Source organism: Anabrus simplex, chromosome 2 (assembly GCF_040414725.1).
Source record: "Anabrus simplex isolate iqAnaSimp1 chromosome 2, ASM4041472v1, whole genome shotgun sequence".
NCBI classification, from domain to species: Eukaryota; Metazoa; Arthropoda; class Insecta; order Orthoptera; family Tettigoniidae; genus Anabrus; species Anabrus simplex.
The window spans coordinates 290,090,131-290,116,256 of NC_090266.1; the positions used below are offsets into that span (position 1 = coordinate 290,090,131).

General features: G+C 38.7%; 1 protein-coding gene across 2 annotated transcripts in view; it reads left to right on the forward strand.

Moving 5' to 3' along the window:
* Positions 1 to 26,126, forward strand: part of Nipped-B (Nipped-B cohesin loading factor) — an 804,192-nt gene that overhangs the window by 430,144 nt on the left and 347,922 nt on the right. For both annotated transcript variants that reach the window (XM_068226150.1, XM_068226151.1), the window contains one exon: positions 9,620 to 9,793. In XM_068226150.1, coding sequence (XP_068082251.1) covers positions 9,620 to 9,793 — 174 coding nt within the window. The remainder of the gene's footprint in view (positions 1 to 9,619; positions 9,794 to 26,126) is intronic.

Here is a 26,126-nt window from a genome sequence, read left to right on the forward strand (position 1 = left end):
AATACTAGGTCACCATACTAATACCTAACACAAGTAACGTTCAAGCTGGGCTGAGTAGCTCAGGCGGTAGTGTTGCTGATCTTCTGAACCCAACTTGGCAGGTTTAATCCTGGCTCAGTGTGGTGGTATTTGTGGGTGCCCAGATACTTCAGCCTTATGTCAGTAGATCTACTGGCACATGAAAGAACTCCTGCAGGACAAAACTCTGGCACATCAGCTTCTCCGAAATCAAAATAAGTATAGTTACTGGGATGTAAAACCAGTAACATTTTGTTAATAACTTTCAACAACTGTAGGAATGCCAACAGTAATAACGTGGTCTACACAAGAACTCCACCCATAAATTAAACATTCATTCTGTACCGTATTGCTCATTGTACTGCTTGAGTGTGCATTCTATCCCCACAACTCGGGAACAGAGCAAGCAGTTCCCCAGTCCACCTGTGCGGGAGTACCAGTTAGGCTTTCAGCAACTTTTTGCTGTCTACCTGTTCCTTTATAATTAATGAAAAGGAATAAACAAGTGTAAAATCATTGTCATAATGTTTATTATTATATCTCTTTGTTTATACTGTTATATGATCCTTGTCATGTTCCTGTCCTCCTCTACATTATATAACTGGTGCCTCGCTCATTGAACTAGTGCTTCATAACACAGGAAGTAGCGTAGCAGTTGCTGTGATTTAGAACATCAGGTTTTGAAATAAAGAGGCCGTTAAATGACGTCTATATTTCAAAATATATGCAGAAGTGCATGATGAATGTGTTCCCAGTAGGGGACTCTACTTGAGTGCCAACATTTCTGTACTTTTCAATCGATTTGCTCCCACCAGGCGAGTTAGCTGTGCAGTTAGGGGTGCGCAGCTGTGAGCTTGCGTCCAGGAAATAGTGGGTTCGAACCCCACTGCTGACAGCCCTAAAGGTTTTCTGTGGTTTCCCATTTTCACACCAGGCAAATTCTGGGGCTGTACCTTAATTAAGGCCACGGCTGCTTCCTTCTCACTCCTAACCCTTTCCTGTCACATCGTCACCATAAGACCTACCAGTGTCGGTGCGATGTAAAGCAAATAATAATAATAATAATAATAATAATAATAATAATAATAATAATTAAAAATAATAATAAAGTAAACTATTTGCTCTTTTTTTCCTAGATATTGACAGAGTTGTAAACATATGGCCTAGTACCAAATTTGGCTTCATATGGCCAATTTGTTTGAGATTTATTGACATTTATAAAAAGTAAAGTTGTTAAAAACCAGGCAGTTCTAAATGCTCGATTTATGTCCGTTTTTGAAGTATCACTTTGAAAAGTGTTTTACTAACACAAGATATTTTTAAACAATTCGTACTATTTTCAATTTTATTGCTTGAGTTTAAAGAATTTTTTAAAATATTATTATGTTTGTCTAGTTATAATGGATCTTTTCAGTTTTTCATATTTGTTGCCCAATAAATCTGAAATTTATAACTATTGCAATATGTATAATAAAGTTTGTATATAACTATCGGATTAAGCTGCACGCATATTTTCATGCATTTCCAGCCAATATGGATATGCATGGAGAATCCGGAATGGTGAAAAATATAGTTTTGAGAAAAAGCAATTTTTGTGCAAAAATACAAGCTATAAACTTCCCAGAAGCATGCTTTTTCCCTTCCTGCTCCCTTTTCTTCTTTCCTGATAAAGCTAGACTTTACCGCTTCAAATGGGTGGTTGGAAAGGTTTAAAAGATGACATCAGATAATTTTCTCACTGCGATTTTATTTGGTGTAAATAAATATCGCACGAGATACGTTCACTTCTTGATTGAAAAATCACTGTGTCATTGAGTTATTCCTTAACAACACAAGTTCCCACTCAGTTCACTTAACGACTACACAATAACACTCCATTTTAAACAACACTGCAACACTTTAAAAAAATACCTTGAAGGAATTCACAGTCGATTCTGACAAGTACATATATATAAACGGTTTTTTAAATTACAATTTGCTTTAAGTTGCACCGTACAGATAGGTCTTACGGCAATAGTGGGATGAGAAAGGGATTAGGTGTGGAAAGGAAGCAGCGGTGGCCTTAATTAAGGTACAGACCCAACAATTGCCTGGTGTGAAAATGGAAAACAAAGGAAAACCATCCTCAGGGCTGCCGACAGTGGGGGTTTTAACCCACTCCCAAATACAAGCTGACAGCTGTGCCCCCCTAACATCTCACAGCCAACTCGCTCAGTACAGATATCAGCAGGTCCTCACACTGATTATTCAGTTCACCATCACAATGCAAGACTGACTACTTTCCTGTCGGCTGTCAGCTCGATATACACGCGCACGCGCACGCGCGCGCGCGCGCACACACACACCATTCGATAGATCGTCTAAAGAGCTCTTAACTTCTGGAAGTGTTCTTGCAGCACTGAATGGAATACACTTTAACATACAAGGAACAATTGATCAACTGGCCAGTCTAATGGAGTATTCCGGTGTAGATTGAACTCATATTCGATTACGATACAAAACCCTTACTAAAAATATCGACATAATTCCATAGCTTCCACACATATCTGGATAATAAAACATCACGGTAAGCTTCCAGAGACCTCCGTATGTATCAGAGTGATACTGAAGGTTTTACAAGGGTTAGGTTAGGTGCAGGATAGCGTACATACAACATAGTGTTGAAGGAGGTCTGCGGACAGGCTGGAGACGTTGCTGAGGAAACATATGAATATTAGAGTTTTCTACAGTATTCGACCAAACAGGTTTTGACGTTATATGAATCTACAATACATATTAACAGGGAAATCATATGTTAGTCAACAGATTTTGATGTTATACACATTTACAATACATATTTACAGGGAAATCTTATGTTAGTCATTTTTAGCATTTAATAGAAGATAATTAAAATATATTAAACATAATAATTGAATGTTTTGCAAGGGTTAGGTTAGGTTAGGTGCAGGAAAGCGTATATACAGCGTAGTGTTGAAGGAAGTCTGTGGAGAGGCTGGAGACATTGCTGAGGAAACATTGGCAGATTGGACTTCAAATATTGGTTCTCTAATTGAAGGCTATGAATCCAGGAACATAGCTGATGGTGTTGAAACCGGATTATTTTTCCAAGCACTACCTAGCAAAACATTATCTCTAAAAGGGGAAAGATGTACAGGGGGAAAATTTTCCAAAGAGAGATTGACGGTTATTTATGTGATTTTCTTTCTGTGGAACTTGAAAAGCCCTTAATTATAGTAGAAACAACAAAACCGTGGTGCTTGAAAAGCATTGATTAAAAGATTCTACCTGTCGATTGGAGGTTCAGTAGGAGGGCATGGATGATGTCACACCTAATGGAAGAATGGTTGGCATCATTCAACTCGAGAATGAAGCAACAAAACAGGAACTTTGTTCTGCTTCTCGACAATGCTACATTCCATGCAGCAATACAGCTTTCTAATGTTAAGCTCGCATGGTTCCCTCAGGATACTTTTAGTGTAACTCAGCCAGTGGACCAGGGCATCATTAATTGTTTTAAGATTAATTATAAAAACTGATTATGGCATCATTGCTTGTGAGCATGGAATCAGCACCCACCAAACTGATTAAAACTGCCTCTGTGCTCGATGCTGTAATTCAGATTGCAGAAGCAGTGAAAGGGGTATCGCCGAATATGGTATGTCACTGCTTTTTCAAAGCCAGGTTTGTCTTGCACTCTAATGAAGGAACCATAATAAACAAAAATACTGTAACAGCGTAATTATGGTAATATCAGTGCAGAAGTGGCCATTGATCTAAAAGTTGAGACAGAGGCAGCGTTAGAAAACATTGAAGATTTTGTCGCCCAACACCTCCAAGTAAAGAATACAGAAAATGCTAGTAATAACGACAAGAACAAAGAAGGTGAAAAAGGTGGATTATGTAATGTAAGTCCTGCTAACATGCCTTATCAGCCGTAAAGGACATTCAGTCTTTTTCGCTGGCAAAAAATGACCTTGAATTGTTCAACATTATTTGCCGTGCCTGCATTTTAATTGAGAACCATGCTACCTGTGATAGTTGTGTCCAGCGTACAACATTGCTGGAACAAGTAAATGACACTAATGTACAGTATTACTATTGGTGTTATTTCTATACAGAGATTAAGAACCACCATTGAACAACTTGAAGAGGTGCAGTATGGTTTAGTATTAAATACGCCAACAACAGATCTGATATTTTCTGTAAGGATGATCATGGAGAAGCACTGGGAAAAAGGAAAAGATGTCATTTTTATTTCCCTAGATATTGAGAAGACTTATGACAGTGTATAGCGGCAAACAATCTAGGAATGCCTTAAGAATATACCATGTGCTTTAATTAACAAAGTTAGGATGCTGTATGAACATAGCCTGAGTTGTGTCCAAATAGGGGATGGATATTCAATGCGATTTGAGACTAGGCAGGGTGTATAACAAAGCAACGCACTATCGCCACTTTAATTCATCTTTGGTAATGGATGAAGTAATGAAGAGTGGACTCAATGACAACTCTTGAGTTTAAAGCTCTTGCCTTTGCAGATTATGGGGTGATAGTGGGGCTGAAGTACAACAGAAGTGGAATGATTGGAATGCTGTATTGAAGCAATTTGGTCTCAAGATAAGAATGTCCAAAATGGCAATGTCGCCTGTTAGTCGACTAACATCACTCTGGATGGATCAAAGTTGAAACAAGTACATCCGTTCCATTATCATGGCAGTGCAGTAACAACAGATAGCTGACAATGTGCAGAAATCACTTGTGGAGTACAGAATAGAGTACTGTTTTATCATCTTGTGAGAAAACTACTTTGGGATAGGCAAGTTCCATAAAAAAACTTACAATTACTACCCTACAGGAGCTTCATTATACCAGTTACCGCATACGGTCTAGAAACTTGCATCCAAACCAGAAATACAACCTGTGACAATAAAGCCTGATGAATGAAGTCAGAACGGTCGATTCGGCAACACTGGCAATGCACAACGCTGCACATGCGTAGCAGCAGGTTTTGACCACCTGCTCCCAACGTTCAGTTTAGCATCGTGTGTGTACTGTGTAAGACCTGTTTGACACTGCGTGTTTAGTGCCTTGGTTCTGAACTGCAAAGAGGAACATGAATGACCAAAAGATCAATGTACAGTTTTGTTTTAAGCTTGGCAAGACACCGAAAGAAACGCATGTGATGCTGGTACGTATTTATAAAGATCAAGCACTGTCCTTGAAGTGTGTGTATGAGTGGTTCGTCCATTTTCGAGGAGGCCCGGAAAGTGTTTCTGACAACCCCCATAGCGAAAGACTGGCAACTACCGTCAGTGACGCAAACATTGAGAAGGTGAGGACATTAATCACGAACGATCGGCAATTAACTGTGCGCATGATAGGGGATGAACTGCAGATTAACCATGAATCCGTGCGACAAATCGTTACCCAGAAGTTAGGGAAGAGGAAAACTTGCTCTCGTCTTGTGCCACATCACTTGACTATCAGAAGCAGGCACGTTTAGAGGCTTCACGGGATTTTGTTGAAACGGCGGATGCGACACCAAATTTCTTGAACTGTATTGTCACTGAGGATGAAACCTGGTGTCTCAGGTACGACCCTGAAACGAAACAGCAAAGCATGGAATGGCATTCTCTGGAATCTCCTCATCGGAAAAAGGTCAGAGCCGAAAAGTCACGCATCAAACTCTCTATGAAAGGAAAGAGATGTGACAATAATCCTGACATCCAACGAAACGTGACGAGGCTTTTGAACACCTTCCCAAAGGAAGCCTTCTCGCAAAGTTTCCAGGACATATATCACCAATCTCAGCAGTGCATATTTATGGGAGGGGACTATTTTGGAAGGACAGGAAGGTCACTGTCGTGCATTGTTCATCTATGTTGATAGTATAGGACTATTCACCGAACTGCGTCGCAGGTTGTATTAGCAAACTACAAGCAGTGGAAATTAAGTTCTTAAGAACTATGATTCAGAAAACAAGGAGGGACAAAATAAGAAATGATGAGATATGCCATCTTGTCCCTGTGGGTGAAAAATACAAAAAACAAAGAAAATCCTTAGTGTGATCTGTGATATTGAAGTTAACATGAAATTAATATATTATATGGTACATGTTTCGCCTATCAATAGTAGGCATTATCAGCCACATTTTTCAACTTAGGATAGATCAGGTACTTTGATAAGGACAACGTCCTAATTTTTTAAATTGTATTGTATTGAATAGGTGGATGGATATTAAAACATTCAGGTGTTACTTAATACAAATATTTTCAATACGGACCCAAAAATGAATTTTATCACATGTAATTCCATAAGGTACTCAGAAGTAACATATAGTGAGATACTCTTGTGTAGTATAGTATTTTATCAGGTTCAAAAATGACAGAATATGTATCAAGCTGTCAAAAATGATCATAGTACGAAGGGCGTCTGGCTCAATGTGGAAAGCAACAAGAACTTACGGTCAGGTATGTTCATCAGGTTTAAAATTACGAAGTCTCACTTTCAAGCTATTAAAATGATTACAGTGTCAAGGGCAAGGAAAGAAAATCTGGCTCAGTGACGAAGGCAACAGGAAACCTACTTGTGTAGTCAAGTATTTTATCAGATTTTAAAAATACACACCTCATTATCAACTTACCAAAAATGATTACAGTTCCAAGGAAGCCTCTGTAGTAAAGTTCAGTCAGGGCATTACATTACTAACTCCTCTTCAAATAACATATTTACTTGCAGGATAAAAGAAATTGTCTCAGGTATTACGATCACAACACTTATTCTCTACTTTATTCCTATTCATCAATCTTGAAGCATTGCTTCAACTTCCGTAAAAGTGATCCTCACAAGTCCACAACTGTGCGGTAGCGCTGGAAGCAAGGAGCGGCGCACATGGCTACTTTGTAATCTTCACACTCATACCTAGATTCTCGTCTTTGTCCCATTTGGTAACACACAACACACCGCCGAGTAGGATTTCCCTTGCGTGCTGTTGCAGCAATGTATGAGGGATAGTGAGGGGCATTGATTCTTGTTGGGGGAGGTGTCTTTGAAGGTCTGCCTGGCTGTGGTCTTTCATGTTTATTGTACTTCATTATGATCTGAATAAGTCTCATGTGGAATTCTAATCGGGTATCCTGACCTCCTAACTTCTTATACAACAAGTAGGCATTTAGGCAGCATGTGTCCAGCAAATGGTAGAAGTGCTTCTGGTAGTACTTCTTGAGTTCTTTTATGAGTACTTCAATAGCTCACGAGATACGCATCACTCAGGTCAACTCCGCCCATCTGACAGTTGTAGTCAATAGCTAACTTTGGTTTTGTGGTTTCTTTCCCTCTCCCTCTACATGACACCATGGTATCATCATGCGTAGTGCTTATGAAGCACACATCCTTTTTATCCTTCCACTTAATTATCACAAGCTTCCCGTTAGAAACTGCCACTTTTTCTCCCTTCATGAATGTGCTGATTTTTATTTCTGACAGAACGCCCTGTCGATTTTGGCGCAATGTACCCATTGCATCTGTCTCCTTATCACACAGCTTGGTGTACAAATATCGGCTCAAGAACCAGTTATCCATTGTTACGTGATATCCTTTGGTTAGAAGCGGTGCCATGAGTTGCAAAACAACTTTTGAACCATACAGTTCATTTTTCAGAGTCATCAAACTGGGTGTCTTTTCCTATATACACAGAGAAATTCCAGACGTAACCAGACTTAGATTTACACAGTTCAAATGATTTGATACTGAATCTTGAACGCTTTGAGGGTATGAAAACTTTCCATGACAAACGTCCCTTCTAAAACATAAGAGACTCATCTACAGACACATCGCTTTCGGGTGTGTACACACTTCGGAATCTGCTATTCAAGTTGTACAGAATAGGTTTCAATTAGTAGAATTTCTGAGGACCACATGTGGCTTCATCGTATGCTTCGTTATCGACGAAGTGCAAGAATTTGAGGAGATGAAATTTTCTTTCAGAGAACAGCTCCAAAAATATTGTGGTCTCTAATATCTGTCTACGAGGAAAGTAGCTCTTGTTGTCAGGTAACTGATGAATGCCTTGCAAGAGAAAGAATGCAAGTAAAGTCATTATTTCATCTTTATTTGTGCAAGTCCACTGATCACTCTCAAATATACTTTCAGGGTTTGTGTGCCTTCTTAAAACTGTTAAGCATACCGGTTGGTTTCCCTACTTATTAGTTCCGCTAATTCAGGGGTGATAAACGATTGAAAATATTGTAGCGGATTATTTACGTCTTCAATTTGTACATTTAGTCCAGGTTGCACCGTACATGTAAATTTCGGCTGTTCATATCCTACCTTTGTCTATTCACCAAGCTGAATATCACCGCTATTGCTACCGTCACATTCACTTGAGTTGCTTTGACCATTGTCCTCACTATCTCCTGACATTTCAACATTAGTCTCACTATCAGATGACACATTACTCTTTGAATTGTCACACGTAATAAATCAAACAGTTCCTCTTCTCACAGACGTTTCTGAGCTACACTTGCACCTGCCATAATTGGACTACCTACCACTGTCAGCAGCCTGGCAGCTGGTACTGGCTGGCTGCCACCTGATTGTGGAATTAAAGCATTTCACCCAGTCACTTGGTTTTAGGAGAGTGCTGCTGTAGGCAAAGCTCAAAACTAACATACATGCACAAAGGAAAGCGATCTCGGATCCTATGACGGAATATTCCATCATGGCCACCCAGGAACCCATGCGGCTATGACGATTTATTCCGTCATTACCGCTTGAAAGGTTAAGGGCACAGCCGCTTCTTTCCCACTTCTAGACTTTTCCTGTCCCATCGTCGCCATAAGGCCTATCTGTTTCGATATGACGTCAACCAGTTGTATGTGACATACCATGGGTTTACATTACGCGATTAGTACCACCATGCGAGAAACACCCCGAGTCTATGTTACCTGTGATTAATACCACTGTAGGAGGAACACAATGTTTATGTTTTACTGCTGATTGGTGCCATTGTGAGGGGCCAGAGACCTGAATTTTGGACCCCTTTAGGTAATACGTATTATCCCAATGACTAAAATATTGTGAATTGAATCCACTGATTGTTTTTGTTTCACATTCGTTTTAGATTCTAGCCAGTGGATACATTTTCAAGTTTTAATTTGCATTTCGTTACACCTCGTACCATTAGGGGCCGATGACCTAGCTGTTAGGCCCTTGAAACAACAACAATCACCATAATCACGCCAGTTGTAGAAGAAAAAAGTAATGCCAATTAATACGGCTCACCACTATATGCATGCCATCTAGCTGGGCAACAGTCTTATCGGCAGGCCAAGACTCTGATATGCGGTTGCGTCACTGGTTTGTTTTGAGAATCTACTTTCTTTGTGTGTAAGCCCATAATAAAAAGTACACATACAGCTAATATTTGTAAAAGAAAAATACCAGAGCAAGATTTTAAATATTTTGAAGGTTTTATGGTATCATGTTGCATTGTTACATGATCAGGTGACAGTTGGTAAACAAAGTTAACATTTTCTTTTCATTTGTGTCTCATCTCGTGTTCACATAAAACTAATTGTCTGTGTCATTCTTTTCTTTGCAGATACCACTTTTGTGCCGAAAACTAAACTTAGGAAGGTTGAAAGAAAGTTAGTTCCTGTTTTGGAAAAGCTGAGTAATGAAGAACTTATGGAAACAAACACATACCAGAGGTTTAACAGATCTATAGAAATCATTTTTGAAAATACTGAAGATTTGGATCTAACTGCTGACATGGGTAAGAATACATTTTTCTTCATTTGTAAGCTTATGTGGCCGGTGTCATTAATATTTAGTCCATTTTTCTATTCAGCAGCAAAAGTTTACTCCTTGATTGCCTCATATATGGACTGTCTCTGTAGAATTGGTTAACACCATCTCAACTCTTCAAGCTTTAAATTATGACCACATTCTCTACAACCATTACAAAAGTTTAAAGATTTTTCTTCTAGCTAACTAGCTAGCTATATATATATGAGATATCAACATAGACATTTACCTGAAAAACTGCAAATGAATGAGATCAATCCAGATTGTTGGTTACAACAGAATGTAGAAATGGTAGGTGGTGATCACTTCCGAGACTACTGTAGAGCTATTTATTTCCTGTTCTGTATGGATCTCCATACACAGCAAAGAAATGCACCAATTATGCTAGAGAAACAAATGCTATACTTAGTCTGGAGAAAACTGATAAAATAATCTTATTTTATTTGCAATCTATGATTGATGAATACAAGGAACATCACTGCATTTGAATTGTCTGTTCACATACCTGTCAGTAATTTATTTACGAGGGCAAATCTGAAAGAAACGCACAATAACTTTTTTTTTTCCCTCCCCTGGTATTGCAGCTGGAATATTGAAATTTCATTATATAGTTTGAAGTTTGTGCTACAGAGGGTATTTTGTTTTCATGTGCAGCTCTAGCGAGAGAAGCTTGAACTAGGAGACAAACATGTTACTGTTGTCCACTTGTGAAGAGCAGCAAAGTGTAGGTCGACATTTGTGGGCCAAATGGGGAAATTCGCAGGGACATGTGTGGCTAGTATGGGGACAACTGTCTGGACCGTACCAATGTCTCCAGGTGGTGTGCATTTTTCCAAGTCCATGTGAACCTTAGTGATTTGCCATGCCCCAGACAGCTGGTAACAGCTTCAAATCCACAGAATGTCCACACCATTGATGCAGCCATTTTGAACGACCAGCGTGTGCACCTGCGAACCTTATAGCTGACATTCAACATTTCCTATGGTGCGGTGTATGACATTGTTCATGACATGTTGAGATTCCGTAATGTTAGTGCTCGCTGGGTGCCTAATAAACTGACAGACAACCACAAGGGCCGGCAAATGATAACAAGCATCGATCGCTTAACGCATTACACCGCAGAAGGACATGAATTTCTGAAAGGAATTGTCACTGGTGATGAGTCTTGAGCATACCATTACACGCCCGAAACCAAGCAAGCCCCTATGGAGTGGAAACATGCTATTTCCCCAGTTCGAAAATAATTTAAAGTGACTCAATCTGCTAGGAAAGTGCTTGTGACAGTGGTCTGGGATGTATTTGGTGTGTTATTGGAAGACTTTGCTGAATACAGGACCACTCTGAATGCTGCAGCCTACATTAAGACCTCAGTTTAGTTACGTCGTGCCCTTTGTGATAAACGCCACAACATTAATGCTGACGGTGTCAGACTTCTTCATGACAATGCCTGTCCCCATGTTGCTGCTCCTGTTCATGAGAAACTCACCAAATTTGGGTGCGAGGTGCTCCAGCATCCACCATACAGTCCAGACCTGGGACCGTCGGACTTTCATCTCTTTCGTCCCATGAAGAAATTCCTGGCTGGCCAACACTTTGCGACAGATGCGGCAGTGAAGTCAGCAGTTCGCAGATGGCTATTCTCCTACCAAATGGACTTCTAAGACCACGGCATATTGAAACTAGTACCACGATGGGAGAAATGTGTTGAGAAACTTGGTGACAATGTAGAAAAGTCGGTCAAAGATGTAAGTTAATTTGTGATTTGTTTGGTTTTGGTACATATTAAACTTTTTCGGACCAATCTCGATAGCTGCAGTCGCTTAAGTGCGGTCAGTATCCAGTATTCGGGAGACACTGGGTTCAAACCCCACTGTCGGCAGCCCTGAAGATGGTTTTCCATGGTTTCCCATTTTCATGCCAGGCAAATGCTGGGGCTGTACCTTAATTAAGGCCATGGCCGTTTCCTTCCCATTCCTAGACCTTTCCTCTCCCATCGTCACCATAAGACCTATCTGTGTTGGTGTGACGTAAAGCAAATAGAAAAAAAGAACACTTTTTGGGAAAAAAATTATTGTGCATTATTTTCTGATCTGCCCTCTTATTTATTAAATTACTTTCCTGTAATCCAGTCCCTATCATATCAGATATTACAGAGATGTCTCTTCTACTTCTCCTTCAACACATCCACTACTCTTCAATGCCAAGAATTTTTATTCATGGTGCACTCGTGGACTAGTGTATAGATGGGTAATGAGAACTTGGACTTGATTTGTGACTGTTCACAGCCCCAGTTCAGCACACCGGGCCATTCTACACGAACATTTCAAATGCCACTGTATGGCTGCTGGCAACTGCCCTTCAGATTTGCAGACTACATATGACCTTCAGAATGCGGCTGCTGAACAGCAACTTTAAATGGTCTGCTTATTTTACCCAAGTAGTTAAAACGCTGATATTTTTCAGGTCACTTTCAAAATGGGGTCTGTACTGATTGGGTGTATTATGGGAGTTATTTTGATTGAAGAAATTTGTAAAGAAAATAAGAATAACATCACAACTAATTTAAACACAAATGGGGAACTAATCAACATAACTTCACACTGTGGACGCTTCTCAACTACCCGTTTCTGACTTGTAGTTTGGTTCCCTATGCAGCTTTTTATTCGCATGGAAAGGTTGCTGTGAGAATACTCGTGTAGATGAAGTGGAACTTATTTATCATTACAGGTAGGGGATGTTTATGGGCGTGATATCTGGTGGCCGTATCGGTGTTGGAACTATTCATGTAGAGTGCACAGAGAATTTTTAAGTATTGCAGCTCATCATGGACAGCATGGTACATTCAACCAGGATTAACGTCTTGGAAAGGAACAAACAAGTATCAATCCATACACGTACCTGCCAACTTTCCCGATTTCCAACAGTTTTTCCCGTCTCCCTATTATTCTTTCTCTCGATTTTAGCTTTCTTTTTGGTGAAATTCAAGCATTTGTTTTCAAATCCTGCCATTTCAGCTTTGTATGCCAGTGGCCAGAGGTCCTTCGCTCATTGGCCGCTTTCAAGTGAAATATCAATGTTTATTAATACGAGAAATGCGTACGAATGTGTGATGTTTATTGAAACCTGTATATCGATTGTCATTCTCTCATTCTCGCCTGCTATGTTAGTGTTCGGTTACATCAGTCTAACAACATTAAAGGTGTTTTAATTTGTTCCACCTATTCAATACTTCTATTTTCACTTATAGTGGTTACATAAATAGACTTGGTTAAATGGGACATGTTTCGCCCTAGTTGTATTCTTGATTATTGTTTTTAGGCTGAAGATGCCCTTAATTGAGGGCGAAACATGTCCCATTTAACTAAGAGTCTATTTATGTAACCACTATAAGTGAAAATAAAAGTATTGAATAGGTGGAACAAATTAAAACACCTTTATTGTTGTTGAATTGTAAATTTTCAATACGGACCTAAAATGAGGTTTATAACATGTAATATAACATGTAATACATCAGTCTAGTCGTTTCTAGATACTAGTGGCTAGATTTTGAATCTTTTTTTTTTTTCCTTGTAATTTAGGGACAGAAATTCAAAGATAGCCACTTTCGTAACTAGGAGCCATTTGAAGACATTTCTGGCAAATTTTCATTTTTTGGCTACTTGATAAAAATAGCATTGCGCTTCGCATAATCGCACGGTGCGGGATGTAATATATTAATCTATGCATTTGCTAATTAATGGCATCTAAGTGCCTGACTGATTGACACATGTGGAGCATGAGTTCATACTATTTTCGGAAGGCTTATCCCTTATCAGAGTACCAATATAAATTGTCCATTATTGGACATTATAAATTTTCCAGCTAACTCATTCCTTTTTCGTTATAATATGTGCAAAGTTGTACTGATCATCTTCAAAAGTTTATGCTATTATGATTACTAGCTGAGTGATAACTTTTATACTTAGTTTGCTGGCAGATTTTGGATTGTAAATTTCTTTTCATCCTTTATTTCTGATATGAAGGTTCTCAGTATTTCCAAAAAAAATGGAGTAACTCGTTGGAACTGTTAACTTTTGTTAAATGGAAAATCAGGGCTGCTTTAAATAAACTAGCATTTATACAATAAAACCTCCCATTAACCAAATTAATGATTTTAGAATTCCAAAATTTTGTATGGGAATTAAATGGTGATTTTTGGGGTTAAGAGGAAGAAACATATTGTAGATCACATTATAATAATATTGTTTTGGTTGATTGTATTTAAACAATAAAATAATCATCATAATAATAATAATAGTTTATGGGATCTATCAGTATGTCAGATCAATATGCTAGAAGAAAATCAATTGTTCTACAAATTATTTTTCTCCAGTGCAGTACTACTCTACTGTGGTGGGATTTTGTTGTTGAATTTTTGTTTTTCAGAAAGAAACTGTGATTTATGTCCTGAACTTACTTTTCACATTGTTTCTTTTTCTTCGATATGTCACCATTTTATTTAAGTACTTGTGATGGCTTAGCTTCATTATTTCGTCCAATAAAGTGTAAAACTGTCTGAGAAAGTGTACACATGTTTGTAGAAGAGCTTTAATTTTCAGTTAAATTATTTGCAATCTGATTATAGTAAGAGGAAATCCGTTCTCCTTTAATGTTTTAAATCCATTGGCGGCTGTGACTTCGTTATTTGCTGCTAAGTCATCTGTACCTCTAATGGTGTTTTCTCTCGGTTTTAACACCATATGCACAATGTCCTGGTCACTTACGTCTAGTTCAGGACCGTTGGTATTTAGCCATTCACTATCTCACTTTGTTCAATACATCCACCACCTGGAATCTTTTATAAAATATTCTGCAAGTCCTCTTCTTTATGGAACTCATCACCAATTCCAGTTCCATCAGTGAGCTTGTTCTAGCATTTGTCTAGAGTAGAAGAGAACTTTATTTTCTCCCATGATTGGGCAGGTCATTTTATATCATTTTCATATTTATTGTTTTCAAAATTTTTGGAACACTTCATAATTTATTTCATTCTTGCAATATATCTTTCTGAAAAAATTCCCAATAATGCCTTTTAATGCACTCAGTTACTCGTTGGTCTAAGGGTTGAATCAGACTGTTGACATTTGGTAGAATAAATTTCACCATTACATACATTATAAGGGTACATTATAAATAGACAAAAAAAAGTCTTTACTTGGCAATTTTTTTCTTTAAAAACGACCCGATGCTGGGGACAAACTCGTTGTTGAGCCATTTGCTGAACAAATTAGAAGACATCCAATAACTTTTTTATTTCAGTAGAAGGCAGGAAGGACTTCTCTGGAGAGGTTTTTAATTGAATCTGCTTGTTGCACGCATTCTACTGATGAGTAATTGTATACCATTACCTCTCCTACACTGCTGCCCAACCTTCTGATGGTGACCTTTTTTTTTTTTTTTTTTTTGATCAGTGGTACTTGAACCGGCTAACCATGGTGTCAGACCCTATAGACTTGATGCCTTAATGATCATGGCCACCGGGCAGAAAAAACATCGGAGGTACTTGCAGGGGTAGTGAAACTACAGGCGAAAATGTAAAACACTGTGCTTGGCGGGTGAAATCCATCGTCTCAAGTTGAAGGCCATCCCAGATGTGGCACATCTGCCTTCTCACCCAGAGCGAATGGTGCAACCTGTCCTGAAAGCCGGGATAAAATTTGTATTTTGAAGTGTGATCTCTGTGAGGAGGGGGAAAAAAATAAAAGAAAAAATGCTTTGGCTTCTTACAGGATCATTTGAAGTTCATTCAAGGTGGTACGTATAGTGCGGGATGAGCTGATACCAGTGTATCAAAAAAGCTTACTGCCAGGTTGTAGCTAGTTTGTTGAGGATCCTACCTGTATATTTGTTACAAGACTTCTCAGTAATTACATTTTAATGATTTTAAGCAGATAATTTAGTTCTGTAATTTTCTGGCGAATGTTTAAAATAAGATAATTCAGTTGCTTCTGAAGGTATTTGTAAGTTCCTCTAATCATATTATGAACTATATCAGCTTTTTAGGAGCTGAAATGAACTCTTTGAAGAGGAAAGCCATTTCTGTGGATTCCAGCACTCAAAATGCAAAACAATAGTTGTAGCCAGAATAACAAGTTTTCCATTGCCCTAGAAAGAAATGGTCTACATTTTGTCACGATACATGTTGTAGCTAGAATTTAGACCTAGTAAGCTGAGGATGAAAGTTCAGACATACTTATTCATAGCAGTTATTAATGAACATCTGAAGAATGATTAGATAATTTTACTTGCAAGTTCAGACTGAGTAGCCTTGTAACTTGATGGGACCTTTCCATTTCTTGGAAACAGATCAGATTAGATGGGGAAAATGTTGTGCAGTTGGGCCAACTTGATTTGATCGAGGGATTTTATCAAAATCGGACAGCATTACTCTCCAATACCACCTCTTCAACCTATGCTTGACCTTGGATGGCATACGAGCCCCACCCTCCCTGACTGGGCTTCAATACATTAACTGGCAGAAGCTACATGAGCACAAAAGCAACTTGGCAGGTGTTCTTTTCACACTTACATTCAATTTCAGCCAACCAGAAGAGGACCTCAGGAACAGCATTGTGGATCATGTTCACGATGCAGCAGCTGATATTGCCGGAAAGACTAGGTCTGGCAGATGATTCGTCGACAGATGTGGTGATGGATTGACACTGTGCAAACAGAGATCAAAGATAGGAGAAGAAACTGACCTACAAGTTCTGACAGGCCTCACACCCCAGTGCCGATCACCAGAAGTAAAAAACCTCAAGTCAGCAGCAAAAGAAGTTGGACAATAGCTTAAATCTGACTACGCAGAACTGCATGAACAGCAGGATAAACCGGAAGGGACAAACAAAATCTTTTGCCTTTCCAATTCCTGCCATTGGCCAATGCGGGACTTCGGTAACATCATGAATATCAGTGTTGGAAACCACCAAGTCCTAAAAGATACGGTTGCAATCCTAGGACGATAGAGCAGCTACTTCTCCAAGATAAGCAATTGGCAATCCCCACCCTCCACTGATTCAAAGAACCAGCTGTGTTCACGGACCAGTTCCGCCAATGTCGATGGTGGAAGTTCATCAGGCGTTTAGTAGTATGAAAATTAGGATGGCAAGTGCAGCAGGCCCGTACAACATCTCCACCAGGACCTGGAATATCGTTGAAATTTTTATATCCTTCTTCAACGAGATTCTGGAGGAAGATGCTGTGCCACAAGTCTGGACCATGAGCAGTATGGTGGCCACTTCAAAGAGCAAGGGTACTGTCAAAAAAGTGCACTATCGACCAGTTCGACTGCTCTGTCATACAATGAAAATGGTTGACCGGATCCTCGTTAGCCACCTCCGCAGCATTGTCAAGATTGCGCCTAACTAGTGTGCCACTGTGAAAGGCAGTGGGACGCCAGATGCCATCCACATCATCAGGCTGCTCATGGAGAAACACAAGCTGCTGAATAAGCCAGCCCATGGAGCTACAGAAAAGCACATTCGAGCAAATTCCTCTTGAGATGATTTGGCAGACACATCCATTGCATGGTGTTCCCGAAAATGTATGTCCATTAGAGAAGCAGCTCCTCTATTGCAACTCCAACAGCATCATGTGATATCCTTCTGGAATCTCAGAATCTTTCTATATCCATGCTGTTTATCCTGTGTGTTAAAATGCTAATGATGGCCATCCAAATAGTGATGGGATATTCGATTAATTTGATTCTGTTCACGTTAATCAATACAGTGATCAGATTCACACTACATTAGAGTCACCATTCCTATTGCATCTGTGTAGTGTGTACTGAAATGAAATGAAATGGCGTATGGCTTTTAGTCCCGGGAGTGTCCGAGGACAAGTTCGGCTCGCCAGGTGCAGGTCTTTTGATTTGACACCCGTAGGCGACCTGCGTGTCGTGATGAGGATGAAATGATGATGAAGACAACACACACACACAGCCCCCGTGCCAGCGAAATTAACCAACGATGGTTAAAATTCCCGATCCAGCCGGGAATCGAACCCGAGACCCCTGTGACCAAAGGCCAGCACGCTAACCATTTAGCCATGGAGCTGGACAGTGTGTACTGATAAGACAGAAGCAACAGCATTCAACGCTTGCTGCTGCCATCTGGTCTTCATTCTATGAACTGATTTCCTATGTTATCTGCCTTTCAGATTCATTTTTCTCCTGCAGCCACCTCTTCACATCACATCAAGTTTTGAAATTACAAAGCCTTTTCCTAAAGTGATAACTCCATTTAATAAGTATATAGAATAGGGAACATGCATAATTTTCAAAAATATTTTTTTTGAAAAGTACCCCAATGAAATAGTACGTAAACGTATTACATTGTGGTAAGTTGCCTTGTTTTCTACCATTAAAAACATGTTTAATAGTGCCTTTCCGTAAGGCGTGTGAAACGGCCTCTGACGTAAGCGGCGCGCTGTGACGTCACGATCCAATACCGCATGCAGCTCTACCAGCCGTTGTGCATCAGCCGTTGCTAAAAGCCGATTGTTTATTATTCATGATCGCGAATAACTTCGAAATGACAGAGGAAAGGTTCAAAACAGCACAGTCAGACAATCTACCATGTGTAGATGTCATCATTCTTGAAAAATAGTGACTTTTATGGCCGCAGAAATTTGCGAATAAAAAGCAAGTTTGTAAGTGGCGTCTTTTATATACGTGCAATGTATTGTAACCCATAGTATTAGGATAACAACGAACCAGATAGATATCACAGCACTTTCAACATTTCCTTCTAGACTGATTCCCATATTAAAGAATAACATTACATTTTCGGGCTTTCAGCATTAGTTAAGTAAGAAATCGGATTTCAGCACTAACATAAACATATAGGTAGCATTATAGTACTAGTCCGCCTCTGTGGTGTAGTGGTTAATGTGATTAGCTGCCACTCCCGGAGGCCCGGTTTCGATTCCCGGCTCTGCCATGAAAGTTGATAACAAATAGTACGAGGGCTGGAACGGGGTCTACACAGCCTCGGGAGGTCAACTGAGTAGAGGGGTTTCGAATCCCACCTCAACCAGCCTCGAAGTGGTTGTTCGTATTTTACCACTTCTTCTCCAGGCACCTAAGGCCACGGCCGTTTCCTTCCCTCTTCCTTGTCTATCCCTTCCGATCCTCGCATCCTCCAACAAGGCCCCTGTTGAGCATAGCAGGTGAGGCCGCCTGGGCGAGTTAATGGCCCTCCTCACCAGTTTCATCACCATACCCAAAGTCTCACGTTCCAGGACACTGCCCTTGAGGCGGTAGAGGTGAAATCCCTCACTGAGTCCGAGAGAAAACCAACCCTGAAGGATAAACTGATTAAGAAAGAAAGAAAGAAAGAAAGAAAGATCATAGTACTATTCCCCAAAAAATATATATTTATGGTTGGGACAACTGGCCTACCCACATTAAATATCTTTGTGGAGGAAAAAATTTAAACACGATAAAGATAAATATGACCTCATCTAGTTTTCACAAGTCGGGCTGAGTGGTTCAGACGGTTGAGGTGCTGGCCTTCTGACCCCAACTTGGCAGGTTCGATCCTGGTTCAGTCCGGTGGTAGTTGAAGGTGCTCAAATACGTCAGCCTCATGTCAGTAGGTTTACTGGCACGTAAAAGAACTCCTGCAAGACTAAATTCCTGCACATCGGCATCTCCGAAAACAGTAGAAGTAGTTAGCGGGGCGTAAAGCCAATAACATTAATTACATTTGGCTTTTAATCAGCTGAGCATATCAGGCAAGAAAAGTGTCCTGGTGACATTTTAGTCGTTCAATACAGGAATGTCTTTGGGTGCTGTGACTTTTTTTTTTTTTTTTTTGCTTTACATCACACCGTCACATATAGGTCTTATGGCGACGATGGGACAGGAAAGGCCTAGGAATGGGAACGAAGTGGCCATCGGCCAGCGGAAAACCATCTTCAGGGCTGCCGGCAGTGGGGTTCGAAACCCACTATCTCCCGGATGCGAGCTCACAGCTGTGCGCTCCACCCGCACGGCCAACTCGCCCGGTATTTTTACCCTTCGGTTTATTGACTTGGCTTGTATAACCTAAAACTTAGGCTAAGTTGGATAATATTTTAAACACAAACATCACTATTTTCACCTGTGTGCAATAGTTATTTATTTCATTAATATTATGATAATTATTATAATTGAGCATTGTTAACTTACAAGACCCCAACAGACAAGCATTGGTTTTGTGTAGAGTTACGCATTTGTTAAAATCACGTTGTTTCCTTTCGTGATGTACACGCCTATTTTTTGTTATATTATAGAGTATTTAGATATAGCCTAAATTTCTTTACAAATTAAGCTCTTCAATAAAGACATAAATAACTGTCGCATGCCAAGATAAATTGCTAGAATTAGAGCTGTCAAAATGATTCATAACCCCTTGAATTTATTATCTTGACATGGATCACCCAAAACATAGGTTAGGTTTGGAGAATACTTTAATAATCAGCATTAATTAATGCACTGTTTATTACTTTCATATTCCAAGATGTAATTGAAGCATTTAAATAAAGCATCATACATTAAAATTTAAAGTTTTACCACTAGAACAGCTGACATGGAAAAGTGATTGAAAATTCATCTTACGTTAAAATCTTCAAAAAAATAAACTGTAGACTTTTCCGATATATCACCAGCATTTTTTCCGGCTCGACAAAATCCATTTCTCTCTACTTTTAGCGTCTTTGGAACATTTATAAACAATTTGTTTGGGATGGTATGCGATGTGCTATTGCACATCGGAACTCTACACCATTTGTAAGTTTTCTGCCTCACTGTCTGCGCAGGATTCATTTTAAGTCTAAAATATACCACTCAGATTATTATCCAATATATAGACCTCGAATTTAACCATACCAGACACTAACATAAAGTAGAAATATGCGAAGTGTATCCTGCTTCTCACAGCACACTGTGTGTTATATCATCTGCTAATTCAGTCAACCTGTCAGACCAATGAGATCGCGTACTTGTGTCACGTGACAGTTTCGTACATTGATTTAGATTTTTATCATGTTTGGAGTTATTATTTGTACATTCTGATCACATTTTTGAATTCTGCATGAAATTTTGAATCAGATTAGCACATTTTTTATTAAAACCCCGGGTCATGCATGTTCGCTATTAGATGAAAAAAATATCTATGCACACAATCATCAGTGATCTGCATTTAGTGCTGTCGCCCAGGTGGGAGATTCCCTATCAATTGTTTGCCTAGTCTTTTCTTAAAATATTTCAAAGAACATGGGAATTTCATCGTATTCATGGTAAGTGCGTAATACAAAACAAATAAGTTAAAAAATAAAATGCAGGAAAAATTTTGTACTCGTGCAGTACTATACTGTAATATTACAGTACTAAACGTACATAGTTAATAATAATAATAATAATAATAATAATAATAATAATAATAATAATAATAGTAGTACTAATAATACTAACAGACTCAAATATTATACATTCGCTTGTGGTTTTCCACGATTCTCTGGAAGTAACAATTCCATTGAATATACAGAATTATATGTATAAATGTATGTATCGCCAATAACTAGCCTATGTATTAATATAAGACGCATAAGTTAAAATACCTATCTGGTATATCAATACCTCCTATGCTAGGAGACAGTACAAGAAATATGTAAATAATAATAATAATAATAATTGACACAGCTCAAATTTTCCATACAAACATGTGATTTTTCATAGTTGTCAGAAAGTAAAAACTCCACTAAATATAGACAATTAGATGTAAAAGGATCTGTGTTTTCGGTAAGTAGCCTGTATACTAACATAAAACAAATGTTAAAACCATGTTAATGGCTGCCGACAGTAGTATTCAAACCCGCCATCCCTCGAATGCAAGCTCATAGCTACGCGACCCTAACCGCATGGCCAACTCGCTCAAGTCATTTTTGAAAATACGTCTTTTTCTATCAGCAGGGGAGTTTTTTAAATCGTCATACTTTGTGTAGGCTACCCGGGATGTACGGAAACCCTCTGGTTTTCTAATTCAACATCTTCTTATTTAACCCTTTTCCACGGACTATCCTTGGGGAATAGCTCGCTATAATCTAGGCTATGAATCATGTTATTTGCACTGAGTGAAATGGTAGTTTAGGGGAAGGCCTGAAATATAATCTATATATAAAATAAGTGTTTTGCCTGTGCATTGCTCAGAATTTGATATGAATGGTATTTCTGTATCTGTCATGTCCACAGTAACAAGGAAATGCATATTTTACTTTTCCGTAATTTCTGTCTGTCTGTATGTATGTATGTATGATTGTACACGCATCAATAGAAAACGGCTGAAGAGAATGAATGAAAATCGGTATGTAATGTCAGTTTACAGTTATGAGGTGTTAGTTTAATACATTTTGTCACAGCACATGCTCTAAATTGTTAATTAAAATTACTTTTTTACTTCATTACAGATAATCTTAAGATCCCTCCCAAAGACCAAGCAACCCATCAATGGGAATGATATTCATACAAGACTGTATCAAGTATCTAGGGTGCTCCTTCTCAATTAAACAGCAGCCTAAAACTAAGAAACAGCCTAATATTGTACTCTTTACAATTCCTTGTCATCACATAAGACCCGAAGTAAAGATGCTTACAGTTTCATTCAAAACGTTCTTGACCAGTCTATATATAACAATCAGTTTTCAATCTCCACTAGTGTTTGACAACACATTTCAACATTAGTTACGTCAAGAACTGAAAATGAAATACGTGGGTCAAATAAGCCCCAGTATCAATTTCCCCTTTTCTCAAGACTTATGTTAGAGGAAGAAGATCCATTTTAGTTTTGATCATATTTTTAAGTTAAATAGAAAAAGAGCAACAAGTTTTAACTGTGTAAAAAATACCGTTAATTTAAATTTTATATTTTTCATTCACAACAATCTTGACCAGCCTCCAACTAACAATCAGTTCTAAATCTCCACTTGTGGTTGACAACACATTCTCACATTAGTTATGTTAGGTCAAGAACATGAAATGATGTAGGAGGGTCAAATGAACCCCGGTTTGTAATATCCTCTTTACCCCAAACTTATGATAGAGGAAGAAGATCCATATTAGTTTTAGACATATGTTAAGTCAGATAGAATAGGACTGACAAGTTTTAATTGTGTTAAAACACCATGAATTTGTTACCCACAGTTATGTTTTGTTCAGATTTTAAAAATTATTATCCTGGCATGTTAGTCTTAAGAAATTATTAACGTTTGTATACTATACTATATATCAGGGCCTCTCAGGGTGCATGCACTGTGCACGGTGCAAAAGACAACTTTGCTTGGTTGACCAGAGTGAAGACCCCCACTCCTCGATTTGGAGTGATAGCGCTGTGTCTCTCTTTCCCCACGCCTGTCTTGCTCGCTCCCCCTGTCTTCCTCTTCCTCACTTGCTCCGTGGCACTCCAAATCCAAGCCGAGTAGCCCAGAGACAAAGCGTTGGTCCGAGCCGAGCGGGACCGATGCAGAGTGCACGGACCTCTTGCGCCCTGATTTGCACACATTGGATTTTGGGCTTTGAGACGCCCTGCTATATATGGTTACAAAAGTCCCAAACGTTGTCCTAAAGGTTGTCTACAGGCTGAAGATGCCCAAATAATGGGTGAATCATATACCTGACCTGATAAGTCTACATAAATTCATGTAGATTCAAGCCACATTAAAAGTGGAAAGTATTAAATAGGTGGTTTTATTATATTATCCTTGAGATTCTATGCCTAATGACATTAGTAAACGAATATGTTTGAGTGGCGTCTTTAAAAGTAAAAAAGATCACAATATGAAGATAAAGTTGGAATTCAAAAGGACAAATTGGGGCAAATATTCATTTGTAGGTAGGGGAGTTAGGGATTGGAATAACCTACCAAGGGAGATGTTCAATAAATTTTCAATTTCTTTGAAATCATTTAAGAAAAGGCTAAAAAAACAACAGATAGGGAATCTGCCACCTGGGCACTGCCCTAAATACAGATATTGATTGATTGATTGATTGATTGATTGATTGATTGATTGATTGATTGATTGATTGATTGATTGATTGATTTATAGATATTATGATGCCAGTTTTAAGTTTGTGGTTATTAAATACGCGATAATGAAGAATAATTGTGTAGGCGCAAGAAAATACAGCGTAACTAAAGCCAATATTCGGCATTAGCGTGAAGCCAAAGATAGCCAACATGCGTATTGTTAAAAAAAAATGCATTCAGTGGCCGTTAACAAGGACACTTTATAGAAGTCAAAGTTGAAATTGTGAGGTATGTGCGCGGAAAACACTAGGGCGGAATGGCCATATCACGTCGCAGAAAACTTGTTGACCTCCAACGTCCGCGTCTCTGTTGTACTGTACGTTGTTAACCGCTAAAGTGAGGCGAGCATCTAGCAGCAGCCTGTTGTACCTGACGCTTAGTAAGTGTTTTATAGACAATAGGAATACTTTCGCGATGGATCATCGTAGAACAGGTATTACCGGCAAATTTTAAACGGGTTCTTTTCAATATTATAATGCCAATTTTAAATAATGATTATTTTTATCACGCGGAAATAAAGAATAATTGTGCAGCCGCAAGAAAATATGGCATAACTAAAGCTGGTGTTCGGCATTGGCGTGAAGGCGAAGGTAGTCTAAAAATGCGTACTGTACAAGAAAGGAATTCAGTGGCCCACAAGGACACTAAAAAGAAGTCAAACATGAAGTTATGAGGTATGTGCACGAAAAACGCAAGGTCGGAATGGCCATAACACGAGATGCAACACGAATGGAGGCTGGCAAATAGGAATTCCCTGAACTTTCAAAAGCTGTGTCAGATACCTCTAATTAAAATGATTACGGAAGTAGGTAGGATTTACGTGATACTTGTGTGTTTATTTTATTTCTCAAATTAAATTTGAAATTTGTTATAAATACAATTATGATTTCACACAACCCTTTTTATGCCAGATTTAAATTTTGTTGAAGGGAAAAGTGGGAGTCATCTTGAATTCGGATAAATACAGCATCTGGCAGGTATATGATTTTTTAAAAATTGGAAATATATTGAATATCTCCCTTGGTAAATTATTCCAATCCTTAATTCCTCTTCCTATTAACTAATATTTGGCCCAATTTGTCATTTTGAATTCCAGCTTTATCTTTCCTACTTTTAAGAACTTCATTCAAGCTTGGTCATCTACTAATGTCATTCCATGCCATCTCACCACTGACTGCTTGGAACTTACCACTTAGTGTCCAAACCTCACTTTTAGCTGTCCCAAAGATGGTTTTCCATAGTTTTTCCAATTTCACACCATGCTACCTTAATTAAGGCCATGATCGCTTTTTGCCCCACTCGTAGCCCTGTCCTATTCCATCACCACCATGAGATGTATCTGTGTTAGTGCAACATAAAGAAAACTGTATAAAATAAACCTAACGTGCCAAAGCTGCTTAGTCAAGCAGCTCATCTCCTTATTTCCGAGTCTTCCCAGTTCAAAGTTTGTAACATTTTTGCTGCTTTCCTTTAGATCTTTTGTAGTTTCCAAATAAAGTGTTGCTGATGAGGCTCCCCAAGACTGTAACTGTACTATAAATGGAATCTTAGGAGTGACTTAAAACTCCCTCTCATTTACATCCATACTACAATCCCTAAATACACTCACAACCATATGTAGACCTTTATTTACAAACTTGTTAATATGATTACACCGATAAAGATCTTTTCTTATATTAACACCTGGGTACTTACAGTGATCCCCCATGATATACTTTCTCCCCATCGACACATTCATTAATTAATTAATCAAAACAGAGGACTTCTCCTTTTGGTGCTACCTACAACCTGTATTTTCACCCTGTTTATCATCATAACATTGCCTTCTGTCCATCTCACAAGTTCGCCGAGGTCTTTTTTTGCAGTCGTTTACAACTCTGTAACTTATCTGTTACCCTATACATAATAACTTCATCTACAAAAAGCATTCTATGATTCCAGTTCTTTACGCATATCATTTATATAAGAAAACGTAAAGGTCCAATAATGCTGCCTTACATAGCATCCCTCTTAATCGTTACAGCATACTAAAATGCTTTGCCTACTTTAATTCTCTGAGGTGTTTTTTTCTTTCCTTCCTTTTTTTCTCTTCCTAGAGACTGAGCCATCTATTTATTTGTTCTTTTATCTAGTCCAGTAGTCTGTATTTTTGTTAGCAGTCTCCCACAATCTTCCTCATCAAAAGTATTAGTTAGGTCA